The sequence below is a fragment of the Glycine max genome, chromosome 16 (assembly GCF_000004515.6).
Source record: "Glycine max cultivar Williams 82 chromosome 16, Glycine_max_v4.0, whole genome shotgun sequence".
NCBI lineage: Eukaryota > Viridiplantae > Streptophyta > Magnoliopsida > Fabales > Fabaceae > Glycine > Glycine max.
Window position 1 is genome coordinate 6,191,345 of NC_038252.2, and position 18,426 is coordinate 6,209,770.

An 18,426-nucleotide genomic window follows, 5' to 3' on the forward strand; every position below is an offset into this window, starting at 1 on the left:
AGAAACATTTAATTCCAGTTTCAACTATGAAATTCAAAGATATACAGAATAAGAAACAATATTCTAAATCATAAAATTATAAGGAAAATACATTATGAATCAACATGTTCGATCCAAAGGGAGGTTTTGAGTGACGATAACACTAGATTTTACGACTGAAAGTGGCTAAAGAAAAGTTAATCGGTCCTCTTATTAAGATTTCTCAAGTAGAGAAATCGTTGTTGAATTGGAATCTTAAAATAAATAAATGGTCCATTAGGGACAATATTTTTTTCAACAAAGAAACAAGAATTTTCAAAAACATTGGATTGCTTTATTTCTCAGCAAAATAACCGTTTCAAGGAGTGAGTAGTTTAGATTTATATTTAACCTAAAATGATTATGTGCAAGAATAGACACAATACACAGCTGTTGATATATATATGCATGAAAGTCCAAAATCCTTGGGAGCGAGAGATAGATGAAAGATCCCGCATTTAATAAACAAATCCAGATAGATCATCGCAGGCAACACTTTTTTGGTTTTGGAGTTTGGACAACAAAAGCGTCAACTCCGTTATCGACTCTATCACTGTCACACTATTTTCTCGTCGCAACTTCCACTAACGGAATTTTTAAAATCAAACTCTGTCGTTGCACCCTCCGTCTCCGCAACTCACACGCCATTTTCCTCATCTTCATCTTCCGCGCTCTCCTTTTCACCATTCGGTAACCCTTCGCTCTCTCTCTCTCCTCCTTTTTCACTGTTTTCAGATCTATACACCGATATTGAACTTTTCTCTGCTATTTTATAATGCTTTGATATCTTGCTGTTATCCTTTTTTCATTGTTTCGTGGGGAAATTTGATCTGGTTTGGCTACTGAAGCTGTTCGATCGATGCCAGTGTGAATCTGAAATTGGAGCGGTGGTTTGTTTAATCGAATGCGATCTGGTTCCGGCGATTGAATATATTTTTTTTAGGTGCGTGGTGTAGTTCAACTACTTGAAGCTCTGTTTCAATTTTGTTTGATTTAGTACATTGGTTGAGGTGAAATTTGCAGTTATTTGAAGACTTTGGAGTAGAAGCTTCGGTTGAGAATGCCGGGTTTTAGGGCGAAAATTAGGATTGGAATTTTGATTATTGTTGTCGTAGGGATTTGTCTCGCTGCTTTGTATGGCTTGTTGAAGCCTATTTCGAATGGATGTATTATGACCTACATGTATCCGACTTACATTCCTATTTCGTCATCGGAGAGCATTTCGCCGGTGAAGTATGGCTTGTACTTGTACCATGAGGGGTGGAAAAAGATAGATTATAAGGAGCATCTTAAGAAGCTTAGTGGTGTGCCCGTGCTTTTCATCCCAGGCAATGGTGGCAGCTTCAAACAGGCAAGGTCCTCTTTCTTCTTGTTCAGATTTAGTCGAAGTTGGTTTGCTTTTATGGTTAGTTTTTTAGTTCTGGGTTAAACTATTTCAGCATGTTAAAGAAATATTGGATTATTGTGGTCTAAAGCTGAAAACTGGAAAAATGTTATTGCGTGGTTTGAGTTGTTTTAATGTTCTGAAGATGTTCTTGAACATTTGAGGTATTAATTTCATTGGGAGTATGTTGGTTAGTTGTTATAGATTGATTTTTGAGTGGTTAGTGTAGTTATATTATATAGTATGATGACATGTAAACATAAATCTGCATATCTAGCTTGCTTTTTTCAAAGTTTGAGGTATGCTCACTTGCTGGCCAAGGTTTTTGATTTGAATCTTAGATTCTAGGGATACTTGACTCTCAGTTCATTCTCGAAAGGTTTTATAGCTGGAGTTTGTGAAATTCCTTTGGGTTAGGGAATGTGGCTTCCTTTTCATTTGTGGAATTGAAAACTGGGAAAAGAACGAAAAAATGGAGAAATATGGCATAGATCCTATATGATTTAGGAAATTAACTTTAATATTGATAATGATTTTCAGTTCAGTTGTTTCTGTCATTGCAATTTTATTAATTTGATCACTTTTTATACTATTGTCGCCCAAAATTTATATTTCTATTAACATTTTCTGTTACTTTTATCCACTAATAGGTGCGATCATTGGCAGCAGAATCTGATCGGGCATATCAGAATGGCCCCCTTGAGCCTACATTTTACCAAGAAGCTTCCCTAAGACCTGAAGAAGGAGGTGTAGATATAAATTTATCTGGTTTCCAATTACCCAGCCAGTACACCAGCAGGTTGGACTGGTTTGCTGTTGATCTTGAAGGTGAACATTCTGCCATGGATGGTGCGATTCTTGAAGAGCACACTGAATATGTTGTATATGCTATACACAAGGTATCATTTTTATCATTTATTCTTTGATAAAGTGAGAGTGAGAGAGAAACTTTAGAGAGAAAGCTGATATTATTTCATTCTGAGAAGTTAGTTACAGAGTTAGTTACAAAGGAGGTATATATAGACCTCTGAACCTCTGAACTAAGCACACAGAAATATCTGTTAATAGAAACTAACTGCCTAACACCAGTGGGGTGCTGTTAGCAAAAGCTAACAGCCCTTACAAACTGTTTTCACAGTTGTACAAACATATTACAAAATTGTTTTCACAGTTATACAAACATACTCTAATATTTATAGTTTATATCCAAGAGAAGAAAGTGAATATTGGATAAATATAACCAGTTTGTAATCTTAATTCTTGAGATAGTTTATTTGTAGTTTGTAGATGGCAGATTTATTTTGAATTGAACTTGTTATCATTGTCGTGCAGTCAGCCTGTTCACACTAATGGTATAAATAATCTCAATGAACCGAGAATGTTGTTTCTTATTATTGATTATCAACATCATTAAAATCCAAAGAATTATGTGACTTGTTAGAAAGACATAGTCAAACCCTCAGCTCTGCAAATGTTCCTTTTGTCTTTCTATGTCTTAGTGTCAGTAATTTTTTTTTATTGATTCTAATTTTAGACCATCCTATGGTAGGAAATAAACCCCTTGGCTTTATTGATGCTTTGTATAACACTCCTCTCTGTTTTCAAGTTGTTCACCTTAGACTTTATAGTTCTGGGTTATGCAATCTTTTCTTCAGTTGGTGCTATCTCTGACGTTTGCTCTTATCTATCTGGCTTTACCTTGCTCGAGTTTGGTAATTCTTGAAATTTCTCCCTCTGTTCAATGCTTATGATGTGGCCTTGCAGATTTTGGACCAATATAAAGTGTCTTATGACGCTCGAACAAGAGAAGGTGCTGCAGTTTCTGGGAGTTTGCCAAAAAGTGTGATATTAGTTGGTCATTCAATGGGAGGTTTTGTTGCTAGGGCTGCTGTTATCCACCCTCGTCTTAGGAAATCAGCAGTTGAACTGTTCTACACTTTCAACCCCACATCAGTATGTTATTTCCAATTGTTGTTATTCTTGTTGTATTTCTATGTGCTGCTTAAATGTTTGATGGGATACATGTATTTTATCCAGATCACCTCCCGTGGCATTGCAGCCTTCATTGGGCCATTACTTTGCACGTGTAAATTCAGAATGGATAGAAGGATATAAGGTTCAAACCACTAACACAGGGCGTTATGTGTCTGATCCAGTACTCTCTCATGTTGTAGTTGTATCTATTTCTGGTGCATATAATGATTATCAGGTATTATTAACGTTTTTTCACCTTCCCCCTATATGCAGTAGATTTATCAGCAATGATATTTGATAGAAAAAGATGCTTTGTTTGTCTGTGCTTCAGAAGATTATTTTGCCTTATGCTTTGTTAAATTTGAACATTTTTCTTGATTTTGCATAGCAGCCCTCTTATTGTATCCATTTAGGGACATTCTTAACCTGTATCTCCTTTTTGAGTTACTGCAAAAGTATTTTATAAATTGCCATCTTATGCAACATCTAGAAATGAACGTTGTTAAATTTTGAGTAAATGTTGGTTGTTATGGAAATTGATCTTTTGTCATCACACTATGGAAGTTCTAGTTGTACACAGTCACAGAATCACATTTCTTACTATGAAATTCTAGCTTTATTCAATGATTATCAGGTGTTGTTAATTTGTTTTCACCTTGGCATAATGGTTTAGTTTTTGGTCTTTTTTTTTCTTCAGGTACGGTCAAAATTAACATCACTTGATAATATTGTGCCCCCAACCCATGGCTTCATGATCAGTAGTACAGCCATGAAAAATGTGTGGTTGTCTATGGAACATCAGGCTATTTTATGGTGTAATCAATTGGTTGTCCAAGTAAGTAGGTTTATTCTTGTCAAGAGCATATACTTGGTTCTTCTTTATGTGGTCCTTATCATTTATATTCTTATCTAGGTATCACACACACTTCTTAGTTTGATAGATTCCAGAACTGGCCAACCATTGCCAGATACTCAAAAGAGACTTGCAGTTTTTGCAAGAATGTTGCGTAGTGGAATATCACATAATTTCGACTGGATGATGCAGTTACCCTCTTGTAAACGGTTACTAAACATTCCTGTCCAGAATACAAAAGATGTCACTGGTATTATATGCTGCTGTTTCTAATTTTATAATTTATTATCTCATAATTCTTGTATTTAGTTTATCTGAAAAGTCCATTGACAAGCTTTCTGGAATCATCTAATAATCATTCTAGCACTATTTTATGTGCATATAGCTGTTGAAGCATTTGCTAATAATATAATGTTAAATTATGCTTTATGGGCACAGAAGATAGCTTTTCCATTATTTCCATGTGTTTTCTTCTGTAACAAGTCATCTTAATTTATATTGGTAAAAACTCATATGAATGCATGCCCTTATGATTTTTCCAAAACTGGATGCAATGTACAAACATTTTTGCAAAATGATGTTGCATTGCATAATAAATCATTTCTTTTGTCACTTGGTGGTTTCTGTTTAATTTCAATAAATTTCATCAATGTCAATCTGTTAATTTGGATTATAACCCACCACATTTGTGCAAAATTTTATATTCAAATTATGTTGTGGCTACAGGATCTCTAGTGCATAGACCGGTTGCTTGTCCTGCTAATATTCATTGGAATGATGGGGGCCTTGATAGAGACCTATACATTCAGATAAATGAGTTGACTGTATTAGCAATGGATGGTCGACGGCGGTGGTTGGACATACAAAAATTGGTATTTGTTTATTGTTTCTTTGATATGATATCCAATAATCCAAAATGCGTGACATACATAGAAGAAAAGTTCTGTTGAAATTGTAAGGATTTAGGCTGAGAAGGAGGAAAAGAGAGAAAAAACATTGAATAATAGAAAATTGTATTGATATATGCTGTGCATTGATTTGTTAGAAAGTGCAAAGCACTGACCCCTATTTATACAAATACTAGTCTCCTAATCCTAATTGAATTAGGAAACATATCTTGGATTGGAATATAATGAAATATGGAAATTGTTGAAATTGTGAATGGCCACTTTCCAAATCTTGAAATGTTGGAGAAATTCTCTAGGGTCTTAGCCTAGTAGTCCCCCCAACCTTTTGTCCTTTCTTTTTTATACTTTTAGTGATATTTGAGGTGTTTTTGGGGGTGGGTTTCTGGGAGGGCGCCAACCTAGTTGGGGTTCTCCCTCCCTCTCTCCAATCTCAACCTTAATTTATAAAAAAAAATCTTGAAATGTTGGAGAATGAGCTAGTCAGCTAGTAGATTTGCTGTGTGGGCTTGTACTGGAGAGTTGCTACTTTGTCCAAAATGCCCAAGACAATTTGAACTTGCCCCCTTATAGTTTTATATCCTCATCATTTGATAGCAAGTGCTATCAGAAAATGTATTTTTCTGTAGTATATATCAGCAGAAAGAAGATAACAAGATGAGCAGAAGCTCCTAAGCATAGAGACGAGTCTATAGCCCTTAACAACTAGGTTAAACATCACAATACCTCCTACTCAACTCTTTCCTATATAACAGACTACTTTTATTCTCTCTCTGTAACTAATTCCCCCTTTCACTGCTGACTGACTGTAGTAGATTGTGGGCCCTGGTTATTCTTGGGCATTTGGGTGTAAACCTGTAAAGGTTTAGGAATCCTGAAGGGCTTGGGGTTTGGGTTCCTATCATCATTGGTTACCTCACCAGCTGATGTGAGACTTATGTTAGCAACGGGCAGCAGTCACATGAGGAGGTCTTGAAGGTTTGTATGAAAAGAAAAGAGTAGTGGGAAGTAGCTCCGCTAGTTAATATAGCTGGGGGCATTTTAGGGACAATTATTTTAATAATTATGAGGATTAGTTGGTTTTATTAGGTTACAACAGTCATAGCATCAAGATGATAAAAAATATGGGATATAAATAGGAATTAGGGAGCACAAAGATAGGACATGACAGGTTAGAAACAGAGAAGACTGCATAAATTTCCATTATAATGTTGAAAACTTTTGTTCTCAGTAATAATTATAGAAATATCATAAAATACCTTTTTTTTTCTCAGTAATAATAGAAATAATATTACCATTCTTAGAAAGAGGGTTATGTGCCTTATTCAAGGCTCACGTTGAGGACTAGACATCTTGAGCGTGAAGTTTGCAGGATTGGACATTTGCGGGTGGTCCAATAACAGCTCAACTCACTAGGATAAGCTCTGATACCATCTTAGAAAGTGGTTATGGGTCTAACTCAACTCTACAAAATGGCTTGTAAGGTGAGGGTTGTCCTCCACTTATATACACTTTTAAGGCCATATCTCTAGACGATGTGGGATCTCCAACAACCATAAATAATTTGTTTCCATTTGCTATTGGAGATTATCAAAATAACCTCTAATCAGGCACTCAGCTTCCCAAGTAGTATATCTCTCAATTATTTGTTTGAATAGAACAATTTTTTTAATTTTGAAGGTGTTAGACCATTTTATCTTTTCTAAATTTGAAGAAGATATCTGCTGAATTTTGTGTATGGTAGATATGGATGTTGTTCATGGTCAGCATGACTATTTCAGGAGTCAGATTAAAGTCTTTTTCTAATAAATTTCCTAGTTTCAAGGATTCCTAATTTTTCAATGCCACAGTGCAATTGCTCAACCATTTAATCTGGATGTGTAGGGTTCAAATGGAAAAAGTCATTTTGTGCTTGTGACCAATCTTGAGCCATGTTCTGGAATTAGACTTCATTTGTGGCCTGAAAAGGGGAAATCTACTACAAGTATACCTCTCAATGATAGGGTTGTTGAAGTAACATCAAAGATGATGCACATTCCCTCAGGTCCAGCACCACGGCAGGTATATTATGCCTCTTTCCAGACAATTCTTCTTTCTTGTTTTGATTATCTTTAATACTACATTACTATTGTTGAGTTCTGTAAGATAGTCTGAGGAAGATGTTCAATTAGTTTTATATGGGTACTCATAATATTTAATCTGCAACATTATAACAGCTTGAACCTGGCAGTCAGACTGAGCAAGCTCCACCATCTGCTGTATTTTGGTTGGGTCCTGAAGATATGCATGGCTTCAGATTTCTTACTGTCTCAGTTGCACCTCGTCCGGTACAATTTTGAATTTTGATCGATTTCCTTTTAGATGTTAAGAAATGCATATCCTCCAAGAGGTATTCAGAAATATTTTTTTTATCATTCTTTTCTTCCCTTTAGGCCTTTTTGGTTTGCTTGATAAGGAGATTTTGAGATTTGAAGCTTTCTTCATTTTAAAATTTCCATGTGGAAGCCTGTATGGTACTTTACTTTTGATCTTACAAGTACCTTCCATAAAATTGGAAAGGCGATTTTCATCTGGATGGGTGGATTGTGTGTTCATCACTAAATATGGTTTATCTTTTTCTAATCTTAAAATTCTTGTTTAAGGGTAATTTCATGTGGGCATTTACTAATTATGATGACTGATGATGGAATAATTGAATCATCCTGCCTATAAATATGATGTATTTTCTGTATGATCTTTGTAGTTGAAAATGTGTGTTCCATATTTGTGTGTGTAATGACAAAGTGGTTCTCAGACTATTTCAGGAAGACCCCCGCCAGCAGCATCCATGGCAGTTGGACAGTTCTTTAACCCAGAGGAAGGAAATCAAGAGCTATCTCCATGGTTTATGCTGCAATCTACCTATTCTCAGAAGGTTGTTCTTTTCATGGAATGTTGACCATGCTGGCTATATTGTAGTTTTAGTCACTTGTATGAATTTATTTCTTGAGTTTCTCTTCATTGCAAGACTCAATGTTGTTTCATCAGCAATTCTAATTTTCAATGTTGGAACTAGTATCAGGGATACCCAAATATTCTTCTGCTTTTTGTCCTATTAGCTTGCATATAACAAAAAAAAGGTGTGTGTGTGTATATATATATATATGAACAATTTAATTAGAAATCAATTGAAATTATCCTGTTACGATGTTAAAATAAGTTCCTAAATGTTCAGCATGTTGCTTGCAAGTGAATGGAACAATTTTTTCTTCTTCCACAGGCGAAAGCTTAAATTTGATGTGTTATGTTATGCAGGATTTGGTTTTGGAGGAAGCTCATCCTCTAGCTGTCAAACTATCATTTGCCATCAGTTTGGGTCTTCTACCTGTTACTTTGTCTTTGAAAACTGTCAGCTGTGGAATTAGAAACTCTGGACTTCCCGAAGAGGAAGCCGGAGACCTTGAAAGTAGTAGTAAGAATTCTAATCCACTACCAACTGGACTATAGGTTTAGAATTTTATTTTCTGTGGTGTGCTTATTTTCTTAGGTTTCATGGCATCAAGGTATATTCACTATAGAAAATGCTGCAACCTGTACTAAAAATCAACATAAACTTTCATAAACACAATTTTGTGGGTCATTGAAATGTATTGTGAAAATTTTAGCAAGTAATTCAAAAAGACATCTGAAAAGTAGATGAACAGTTTATTACATGGCCCTAAAGGGAGTATGTGGGTTTTGTCGTAACTCAACCCCACAAACTGGCTTGTTGGATGAGTGAGACCCCTAAAGAGGCTGCTAACAAGGTGGGCTAATGGGGATTGCAATTAAGGGAGCTTTCCAATAGATTTTTTTTTTCACTTGTTAGCATAGATGAATTTTGATGATACAAGTAGACGTACTATGTATAAACTAGTTTGACTGAATGATGCCATTATTCCCTTCAGATCAACCAGAATGCTCTCATCAATCAGCACCATATGCCTCTTACTTCTCTGCTATAAGAATATTAGGGATTTTATTTAGTGTTATTAGTAGGTTTGGGCTTATGAAGCACAAAACTTCTCTTGTTTGAAGTGTTGCCGTGCCAAACACGTTTCTGAAAGTTTCTGAAACTGACTTGTTTGGCACATGTCGGACACTACACCTTTTTACACAACTCGGACACTTGAACCAACACCTCTGTATGGATGGATACACATTAATATTATTAAAAAAACTATTTAACTTTTAACTTTTAGAAAAGTCAGCTTAAAATATAATATAAATTATTAACAAAAATAATGCCTCTACTCGCCTTTTTTGAGGCTTGTTATCATAGAAATAACATAGAACATTGGTTTAAAAAGGTGAATGTGCCATCAATTTAGATATTTTGCTGTTACTCATATTTCATTTCTGCATATAGTTGAATGCATTATAAATTTGTGGTGAATATTTTTCTGCTGTGTTTAATGCTTTCTTTTCAGCTGAGATAACTATTGCTCGGTGTTTCAGGGCTTTGCAAATTGCGCTGTTTCCCACCTGTTGCACTTGCTTGGGATGATACATCTGGTCTTCATGTATATCCAAATTTGAACAGTGAGACAATTGTTGTTGATTCCTCCCCAGCTCATTGGAGTTCAACCCAGCAATCTGAAAAAACCGTTGTTCTTTTGCTGGTAAGTGGTATGAATCACCTAATCACCTAAAATTGAGCTGCTTTTCCCCTTAAATTCTTCAACAAATAGAGCAAAGAGTTACTTTCTTGTAAAATAATTTGTAAAGGGATTCCAAACTACCAAATTTCTGTCTATCTAGCATTCTCTTACTGGCAATGGGAGGTGTTATGACAATTTTTTTAATTTCTCCACTATTCTACAGGTTGACCCACATTGTTCTTATAAGAGTAGCATTTCAATTTCTGTTAGTGCTGCTGCAAGTAGGCTTCTACTGTTGTATAGTCCAAAGGTAATGAAATTTCTTTATGCCTGAATTTTGTAATTGCTTATCATTCATTTTATTTATTTATTTGGATTTCCAATAATCTCATGCCTTTGTAAAACATTATTTTATTATTTATTTGGATTTCCAATATACTTATATTCCGTTGGCAATTTTTTATTATTTATCCTCTTTTGTACAATTTGGTGTTTTTGATTGATTTACAAAGTTGAATTGTTTGCTCATGGTTATGGTCCAGACATACTTAATATTTGCTTGCTTTGTTCTCTCTTCATATCCATCCTCTTAGTATATGGATTCTAATTCATATCAAATGATTTTATTTATTGGCTGTTGTTCATGCAGATAGTTGGTTTCTCTATTGCTGTTGTTTTCTTTGCTCTAATGCGGCAAGCATGTTCATGGGATCTTGATCTGCGGATACCATCAATGCTGACTGCTGTCGAATCCAATTTGACACTAATATCACATTTCTTTCCCCTAGCCATTCTACCCATTTTCTTTTCCTTATTCCTTTCATTGTTGATGTCTCAGCCACTTCCTCCATTCGCCAGCTTCATCAGCATCTCTCTAATTTGTTATATCTTTGCAAACGGATTCATAGCTATTCTAATTTTGATTTCTCACTTGGTATTCTTTGTGGCTGCTGTTACACATATTTTCATCAAGACAAGGTTAGTAGACTGATTGATACCACTTATCACCCTAAATTTTGCCCCGGATATGTTTTCTAATGTCAAGTAGGGTAGCCTTGATATATTAATAGAAATTTGGCTTAGTAAATCTTATTTCCTGTGAATATCTATATTTATTCTCTTATCTCTACCAATTTTTTTAGGCTTGCTAATCAATAAAAGAAATGCTAACCATGTTGCTACATTTAATGATAAATAACATGGGTAAATATATTGCAGGTGGCAAATGTGGGAACGGAATGTTAGCTTTTTTTTTCTTCGTTGGTTTGTTAATCGTTCGTCTAGCTTCTTTTCTCTAAAGGTAAAGTACAACCTTATATGTGAGGTGGTTGTCAAATCAAGTATGTTGTAGCTGGGTTTCTTATCCACATTTCTAAATTTCATTTTTGATTTGCTTATTTCTGTGGGTGAAGGGTTAGTAGAATAGTGGTGGAAAGTAGACAAGGGAGGGTGCTTATGCTAGTGGTAGCTTTTGTGACCTTCTGTTTTCCTTTGTACTTCATGTTCGGCACATTCACCTTTGAATCTTGGTACTTACATTTAACAGGTGGTTAGGGTTCTAAGAGCAAATCCAGTAATTGTTACGGCAGTTACTGCAATGGTCTTGGGAAGCTTGGTTCATCCATCCTTTGGTCTCCTTATACTTCTCTTCTCTCATTTTCTCTGTTGTCACAACGCATTATGCAGGTATATCTATTCTACATTTATTCATTTCTTTTTAGTTGGTTACTGCAAAGGATTAATAACATCTTATCAAATGATATCTTCCCCTATACTTTCAAATGGCTATCAATCAATCTTACCTGCAACTGACATATGTAAGCTAATTTAACATTCATTCAGTATGAGTCTTAACAAATCCTGTGTCAGTGTGTTAATATCTCTTTTCTATATGTTGCTTACATGTTGGAAAATATTGGGTGTGAGAGAAGATGCTATTTGATTGCAACAATAACTGGGAAAGTGAAATAATTTGTGTCATTAGGATAAGTGGAAGTTTTGGGCGAAATGATAGGGAAGATATCTTTTACAATTCATTGTGTTAACTTGTTTGACTTTTTGTGAGACTGAATTTTCTTTTTGTTTTTGTAGCAGTTTCCTGACAGCATCTTGTTGCAACCACGAACAGAATAATGAAAATTTTGATTGTAACTGTGAAGACTATGTGGGGTCTGAAAGGCTGAAGTTCAAATTTGATGGTAGTTTCAAGCGGACTTTCCCTTCAGAAGACAATTCCTCCAGCAGTCCAGATTCATCAAAAAGTTTTGGTGAGACACAATTAGATTTATTTCACCATCGCCATGGCTTGTTGATATTGCATCTTGTTGCAACGATGATGTTTGCCCCATCCGTTGTAGCTTGGATCCAGGTACAATATATCAATTAATTTTCATGTAGCATTCTAAACATATTCTGCTATGCAACCACTTTTCTTGGGGGGAGTGTTCTAGGGAGGTTCTACTGGGAGGGGGAATGGGAAAGAGGAATGTGGTTGATTGAATTCTCACAAAATAACCATAGCCTCCTGGTGAAGACTAGGAGAGATGCGTGCTTACAAAATCTGACCCATATTCTTACATATGATTTTGTTTCTCCATTCATAGTTAGATACTACGATACCAACACTTTAAGAAATACGTTTTAATTTGCTTCTATTCTGGTTCCCTTTCAGTGGAATCTTTCTTTCCTATTTCCTTTTCTTTCTTCTTTAGGCCTTTTCACTTTCAAACAACAAAAAATGAACTGTGTTCTGTTAAATGTGCACCTTGTTCGTTTACATCATTTTGGGTATGGATAAGAAATAAATCAGTGCAGTTGATGTTGAAGTTGTACTTAAGTTGAATGTGAAAACTCCAAGCTCCATTTTTTTTTTTTGAAATTTATTGGATTACTGCTGGAAAGAAAACATACGATTACTTTTTATGATTGCATTACCTTATCTTTTTATTTTTACTTTTTTTAGAGGTTGGCGTTGGGTGAGAGCCTCCCGTGGCTCCTGGATTCAGTGCTTTGCATCGGCGTCATTCTTCATGGCATCTGCAACTCGAAGCCCGAATTCAATTCCTTCTTCTTGTCCTATACTGGGATCCCCATCCGCAATGTTAGGCTATATTTTATCTATCTCATAGCTGGATACTGGTCCTATTTTTCTGGTCTCACTTTGGCTCCCTACAGAGCGTTTTATGTTATGGGTGCTGTGGGGGGCATTTCCTTCGCTTTAAGGATGTTGTGTAGACGGAACGGGGAAAAGAAAGAGGTTACTTATAGCAGCCGAAAGCATTCTCACAGGCACTGAAAATTTCGAAAACCACTTTCTTACTCATAGTAGAATGCCACGTGTGTGTGTGTGTAAGCATGTGCCCCATTTAGACACCTAGGTCATTGATGTTAGATATTTAATTTCATATAGAACGAGCAGGCTTTACCGGTTTGATGTGTTTATGCTGGTATTCCTGTGAAAACTGTTGTAACATTTAGATAGTTAGGATTAGTGTCTTTTTCATGTGCTGAAGCGTTTTTTGCTGCTGTTGTATAATTGTTTTACGAGGATATTCCGTAATATTTTTGCAATTTTGCCTGAATGTGAGGAAAGTAAACTTTTTCATACGGTTGGAAATAACTTCTTTTGTGTTCTTAATCCTTACATGAGAAAGATTTTTGAAATGCATTGATAAAAAGAAGGCCTTCATAGCAAAGGTATTAAATAGTAATTCAACTATTTGAGTTAAAAATTTGATAAAATTCTTGACAACGAATTCAAGTTGAATTTGCGTTGATTACATGGGTAATTCAACTCCAAACTTTATATATATATATATATATATATATATATATATATATATATATATATATATATATATAATGGTTTCACACAGTTGGATCTTTGAGCACTTTTCGATCATTGACTCTCGTCAATTTGTCCCTAGTATATTGAGTAGTGTCCTTATGATTGTCGATGTTTGATATTGTGAGAGGTTCTACGGAAGTTAGTGTTTACATCTAGGAGTGCACTAGATGTGCTGTAGACAAAGACTGTCATATGGATCGATGCCTCATGAAGCCCGCACACGAGCAACCTTTCTAGGGCATCCCGTATCATATTAGACCCATTATTGTGTTCCTACCTACTAGAGGTGCTACAACAGTTTGGGCAAGTTATATAAGGGATTCCTCGCTCACTATACACATCATTATTATTGATGTGCTTGGCATAGAGGAATGTGATTAGGGGTTTTATTCAATAGCTTGATCACATTCTTGATGATGCCACAATGCCACTAGAGAAACACACGATTGATTCAGTGGAGTGCATTGATGGATACATTCCTTGGTTTCACAACATTTTGTGCGTGTTAAATGGCAATCACATTAATTTCATAGTACTTAATTATGTTAAATTCACTTTTGTAGAAACGATCTAAGGAATTTTTTTTTTAGTTACTTTAGGCCATGCTTGATGGAGTATTGTTACTGAGGGGATTGATGCTTGAATCTTCACACAGGATTCATTGAAAGTCAAGCAGGCAGACATTGAAGCCTATTGATTATCTCATTTTAGTTGTATTATTTTGTATCTGATAAATGTATTCTATAAATATTACTACATTGAATTATTTTGATTTATTTAATATTTTCACCTCGATCATTTATCAAGTTATTCAACTCTTATTAAATGATTTAATCTAAAAATAATAATTAAACATGAAAAATGAATAAGTTAACAACAATACGTAAACTAATTTCCGTGTGGTTTTATGTTATAAAAATTAGTTTTCCTAAAGGGTAAATTTGACAAAATATACAAAAAATTAGCAGAGGTGCAAAAGTAAAAAGGAGAGTGTGGATAGTGGACATTTTTTACAACATGAAAAAGGAAGCATTTTTATCATGTGATGGGCCATATTTTTTATGTTATGTTAGCTCCCATCACTCTAATGGTGTAATAAAGTTCAAAAAGGTTGATCGATTAAAAAAGTAAATTAAAATACTCTACTAGAGAGAAAAAAATGATGGTAACTTGTAAGTACTAACAAGTACTGAGTTCTCTTATTTATTAGTAGATGGTAACTCAAAAAATTATTTGAAGTTTTTTTTCAAGTATTTATAGAGATAAGGTACACAACTATCAATCACTGTCATTCGGTTGCTTTTGTTTTTTGGCTGGATGTGCCATTGGGTTTGCTCATAACCACTTCTTTAGAGATGGTATTTAAATTCAGCAATCAAGTCTTACATTAACACTGTGTTAATTGATTTACAGTTTAACATTCTCTAGTTTTGTAAACTTAGATTAAAGAATAGTTCGGAAAGATCATAATTCAGAATGTCTGTTCAGTTCTGCATGATTCATTTTGTACCTTGAAATCAAAGCAATGCACTTCACAAATTATGAGACACAAAGATCACCATAAAATGACATTAAGAAAAAAAAAAAGAAAGTATAGTTGTTAACATGCTTCATGGTTAACAACATTTTCAGGGCTCTAGATGCCCTCAAATTTATGGCAAGGCTAAAACTGCAATCTTTTTCACACATTCATTCACCTTCTTCTGTTCATGGCTCTAGATGCCATAGCCCTCAAATTTTCTCTAGCTAATGATGTTGAGGTTAGCCTGCTAGACTGTTCCTGGCTGCTCCCTCTATAAGTTTGCATGAACTCTTCTCTCTGCATCCTTAGAGCTAAAGCTGCATCCTCATGTTGGCTAGTAGAAACCCCTCTTCCTCCTCTTCTTGCCCTCAATCTCGCCAACCGAGTTCGAGTCGTTCCTAGGCTTCTTTGCTCATCAATTTCTCTCTGCAACATTCTAGCCAATGCAGCATCCTCATTTTCCTGTGTTGATGTTGTTGTTGTTGTTGTTGTTGCTGTTGTCCCACTCCTCATTGAATTCGTGCTTCTGCTTGATGCCACCCTTAAAGGTTGTGTGTCGTTCCTTAGGTAAGCAAAAAATGCTGACTCTGGACTCAGGTTTTGAGCTTGTTGGCGACTATTCAAGGCACTAGCTTCTTTTCTTGCTTCAACTTCTTGTGGAAACAGGAGCTGGATTGTGTTCCAGAGAACTGTGTTCACAGTGCATGATCTTCCATTGCTGCAATATATCAATAAAGGATTTTATAGATCAGCTAGCAAAATAAATGTTTGTGGAACAGAAACCATAATTAGTTAAGAACATGTGATTTTTTGTAAAGTTAACAAAAAATTATAGACTATCACCTGATTAATTGCCTGCATTTTGGGCACTTTTTGCCACACTTGTCTGCAGCAGATCGTAGACATTTTCTACAGAAGCTGCAAATTTGAAGAATCAGAATCAGAAATCTAGGAATTCTTGTATATTAAAACATAAATTGGGTACCCCCAACAAAAAAATTAAGCATAATTTTATACAAATGCTGAAAATTGAAGATAAAAAATCTGGGAGTTTATATGTTAAAAATTGATTTGAGTACCCACCCTAAAGGAAATTTTCTAGGTTAATTTTTTACACAAGCTGAAAATTTGTAGATTCTAGATCAGAATTTAGGAGTTTATATATATTAAAAATTAATTTGGCTACAATAAAGGAAATTTTCTAGTATAATTTTCTGAAAAAGCTGAAAAATTGTAGATTCCGGATCAGAAATCTAGAGTTGATGTATTAAAATTAAAATTGGGTACACTAAAGGAAAATTTCTTGCACAATTTCAATGGTTCAAAATCAGAATTTCAGTCTGGTGGGGTGTTTGACTTTTGATTTGATATTTACCTGTGACCACAAGGAGTGGTACTTGGCTCAAAGCATATTTCCAAACAAATCTGCAGCAAGCAAATAAAACAAAACATTACAAACAAAATATGAAACTAAATCAAAATCAGCATGAAACATCACAAGGTTCTTACAGCACAGGAAAGCTCATCCCTTAGTTTATCAATGCAGGGAAGAGAAGAACTAGATGAAGCGTCACCTGGGTTCTTCTCTTTCGATTCATTACCACCCTCTCCTACTTTGCTTCCCTCATTCTCAACACACGCTTTCTTTCCCTCATTCTCAACACAAGCTTTCTTTTCTTTCTTCTTTCTCCCACTATCTATTCATCAAAACAACATAACAATTAACATGAGTGAAAAGAGGAGATATAAGGTTGGATTAGTGGTAAACTCGCTAACAAAAAACTGACATATTAATAATTAACATTTGCCGATAAAAAAAAAAAAGAGTGAAAAGAAAACGCATAAAAGCAAATAAACATAAAATTGAGACATCCAAGATAATGAAATGACCTATTTTGGGAGTTTCTTCTGCATCAAGATCAAGTACTACAGGGATTGGAGCTTGTGGACTCCTCTGAGCTCTACGTTTCCTAAACACAAACAGCATTATTAACAATATTATAACATGATAACCAATCAAGTCACTATTGAGAAAACAAAAAAAAGAAAGAACCAATCTTTACAAGGGAAAAAAATCGAGAAAACTTAGATTCGGTTCTTTCTAAGTTTTTTTTTATATTTTTCAGTAATAAGAGAGTTAGAGTTTCCTCTCCGTTTCCGTCTAACAACAACTTGCATTAAATATAAACGTAGATTACTGAGAAGAAACCCGAACTCTGATTACAGAAATAAAAAAAAAAACAAAAACAAAAGTACTTAAGGAACCATTCTAAAATTGTCTAGAAAAAAAGAAGAAAAAGAAAATGAAGGGGACACTACCTTGATGAGTTTGGTGGGGTTTTGGAGTGCAAAACATAGCGCTTCTTGTGCTTGGGATCTCTATCTGGCGTGTCTTCAACGATGAGGCTAGCCAATAACAGTGCCTCTTCATCCCAACCAGCCATAGCAGCCGCGGATTTGAACCTTGGGCTAAAAAGGGTTGCCATGTTTTGGCCATTGGAATCAGTTAATGGGACCTTCTGGTTTCTGGGGCTGCGCCTCTGTTCTTCATTCGCCACCATTCTTTTGTTCTCCATTGCTTTGAACTTTGCAAGGGCTAACGAACGGGTAAGGGGGAGAGAGAGAGAGAACTCACTCAGTGGCAATGATTATTTTGAATATTTTCCCAACGGTCGAATTATTTTGAATGGCTTCGGGGGGTGCTGCCGCGTGACTGTAACGGCTATGGCTGTTTAAGGCAATAATATGGTCACGGCATCAATCCTTTTTTCTACTTTTATTAGCTTATATTGCTGTAGAAGATTTAGAACGAATATTATAATATAATTTAAGAAAAGTTTAATTCACAGTAAGAGAATAATTATATATTAGTTCATTTCTTTAAATAAATGAACATATTGAATTTGTCTTTTTGAAAATGAGAAATTTACTGTAGAAAATTAAATTATGAATTTCGGTATTTAATAGGGAAATTAACAGTTTATATATATACACCAATATATATTTATATTTGTATATATAATTATAAATATTAATATATATTGAAATAATTTTATATTATTTTAGTTTACATAATCCTTTTTTTATATTGAAATAATTTTATATCAAAAAATATTTTAAATTAAATTTATAGTTATTAATTTTTCTTTCCAAATGAATTTAATAGGTATTCATGTGAGTGTAAAAGTATTGCACAGATAATTATTAGATATATTGATCTTAATTATTTAATAAGAATATTTATCTATCTAATGGTTAACCAATATTTCTGTTGACAAGCGTACATAAAATGAATTCATTCACA

At 34.7% G+C, this 18,426-nt stretch overlaps 1 protein-coding gene and 1 pseudogene across 3 annotated transcripts; one reads left to right on the top strand and one right to left on the bottom strand.

Moving 5' to 3' along the window:
* The first annotated feature begins 397 nt into the window (after positions 1–397).
* On the top strand, positions 398–13,369 carry LOC100782158 (uncharacterized; annotated as a pseudogene). The gene is made up of 19 exons (XR_418702.3): positions 398–708; positions 867–1,369; positions 2,053–2,301; positions 3,167–3,355; positions 3,440–3,611; positions 4,074–4,211; positions 4,290–4,479; positions 4,956–5,101; positions 7,019–7,195; positions 7,351–7,461; positions 7,929–8,048; positions 8,429–8,585; positions 9,611–9,774; positions 9,977–10,063; positions 10,403–10,731; positions 10,972–11,053; positions 11,300–11,439; positions 11,845–12,121; positions 12,716–13,369. The product of XR_418702.3 is annotated as an uncharacterized protein (transcript).
* A 1,671-nt stretch (positions 13,370–15,040) lies between these two features.
* LOC102666585 (LON peptidase N-terminal domain and RING finger protein 3) lies at positions 15,041–17,832 on the bottom strand. 2 transcript variants are annotated; one of them, XM_006598999.4, is made up of 6 exons: positions 17,442–17,829; positions 17,013–17,083; positions 16,632–16,819; positions 16,498–16,547; positions 15,966–16,040; positions 15,041–15,840 (listed from the first exon to the last, which is right to left on the bottom strand). In XM_006598999.4, exons 1-6 carry the CDS (start codon positions 17,696–17,698, stop codon positions 15,294–15,296), a joined length of 1,188 nt encoding a protein of 395 aa, XP_006599062.1. In that variant the 5' UTR covers positions 17,699–17,829; the 3' UTR covers positions 15,041–15,293. The 2 variants fall into 2 exon arrangements, with proteins under 2 accessions (XP_006599062.1, XP_006599061.1); XM_006598998.4 differs by having other exon boundaries at positions 15,043–15,840; positions 17,013–17,092; positions 17,442–17,832.
* Positions 17,833–18,426: the final 594 nt, after the last annotated feature.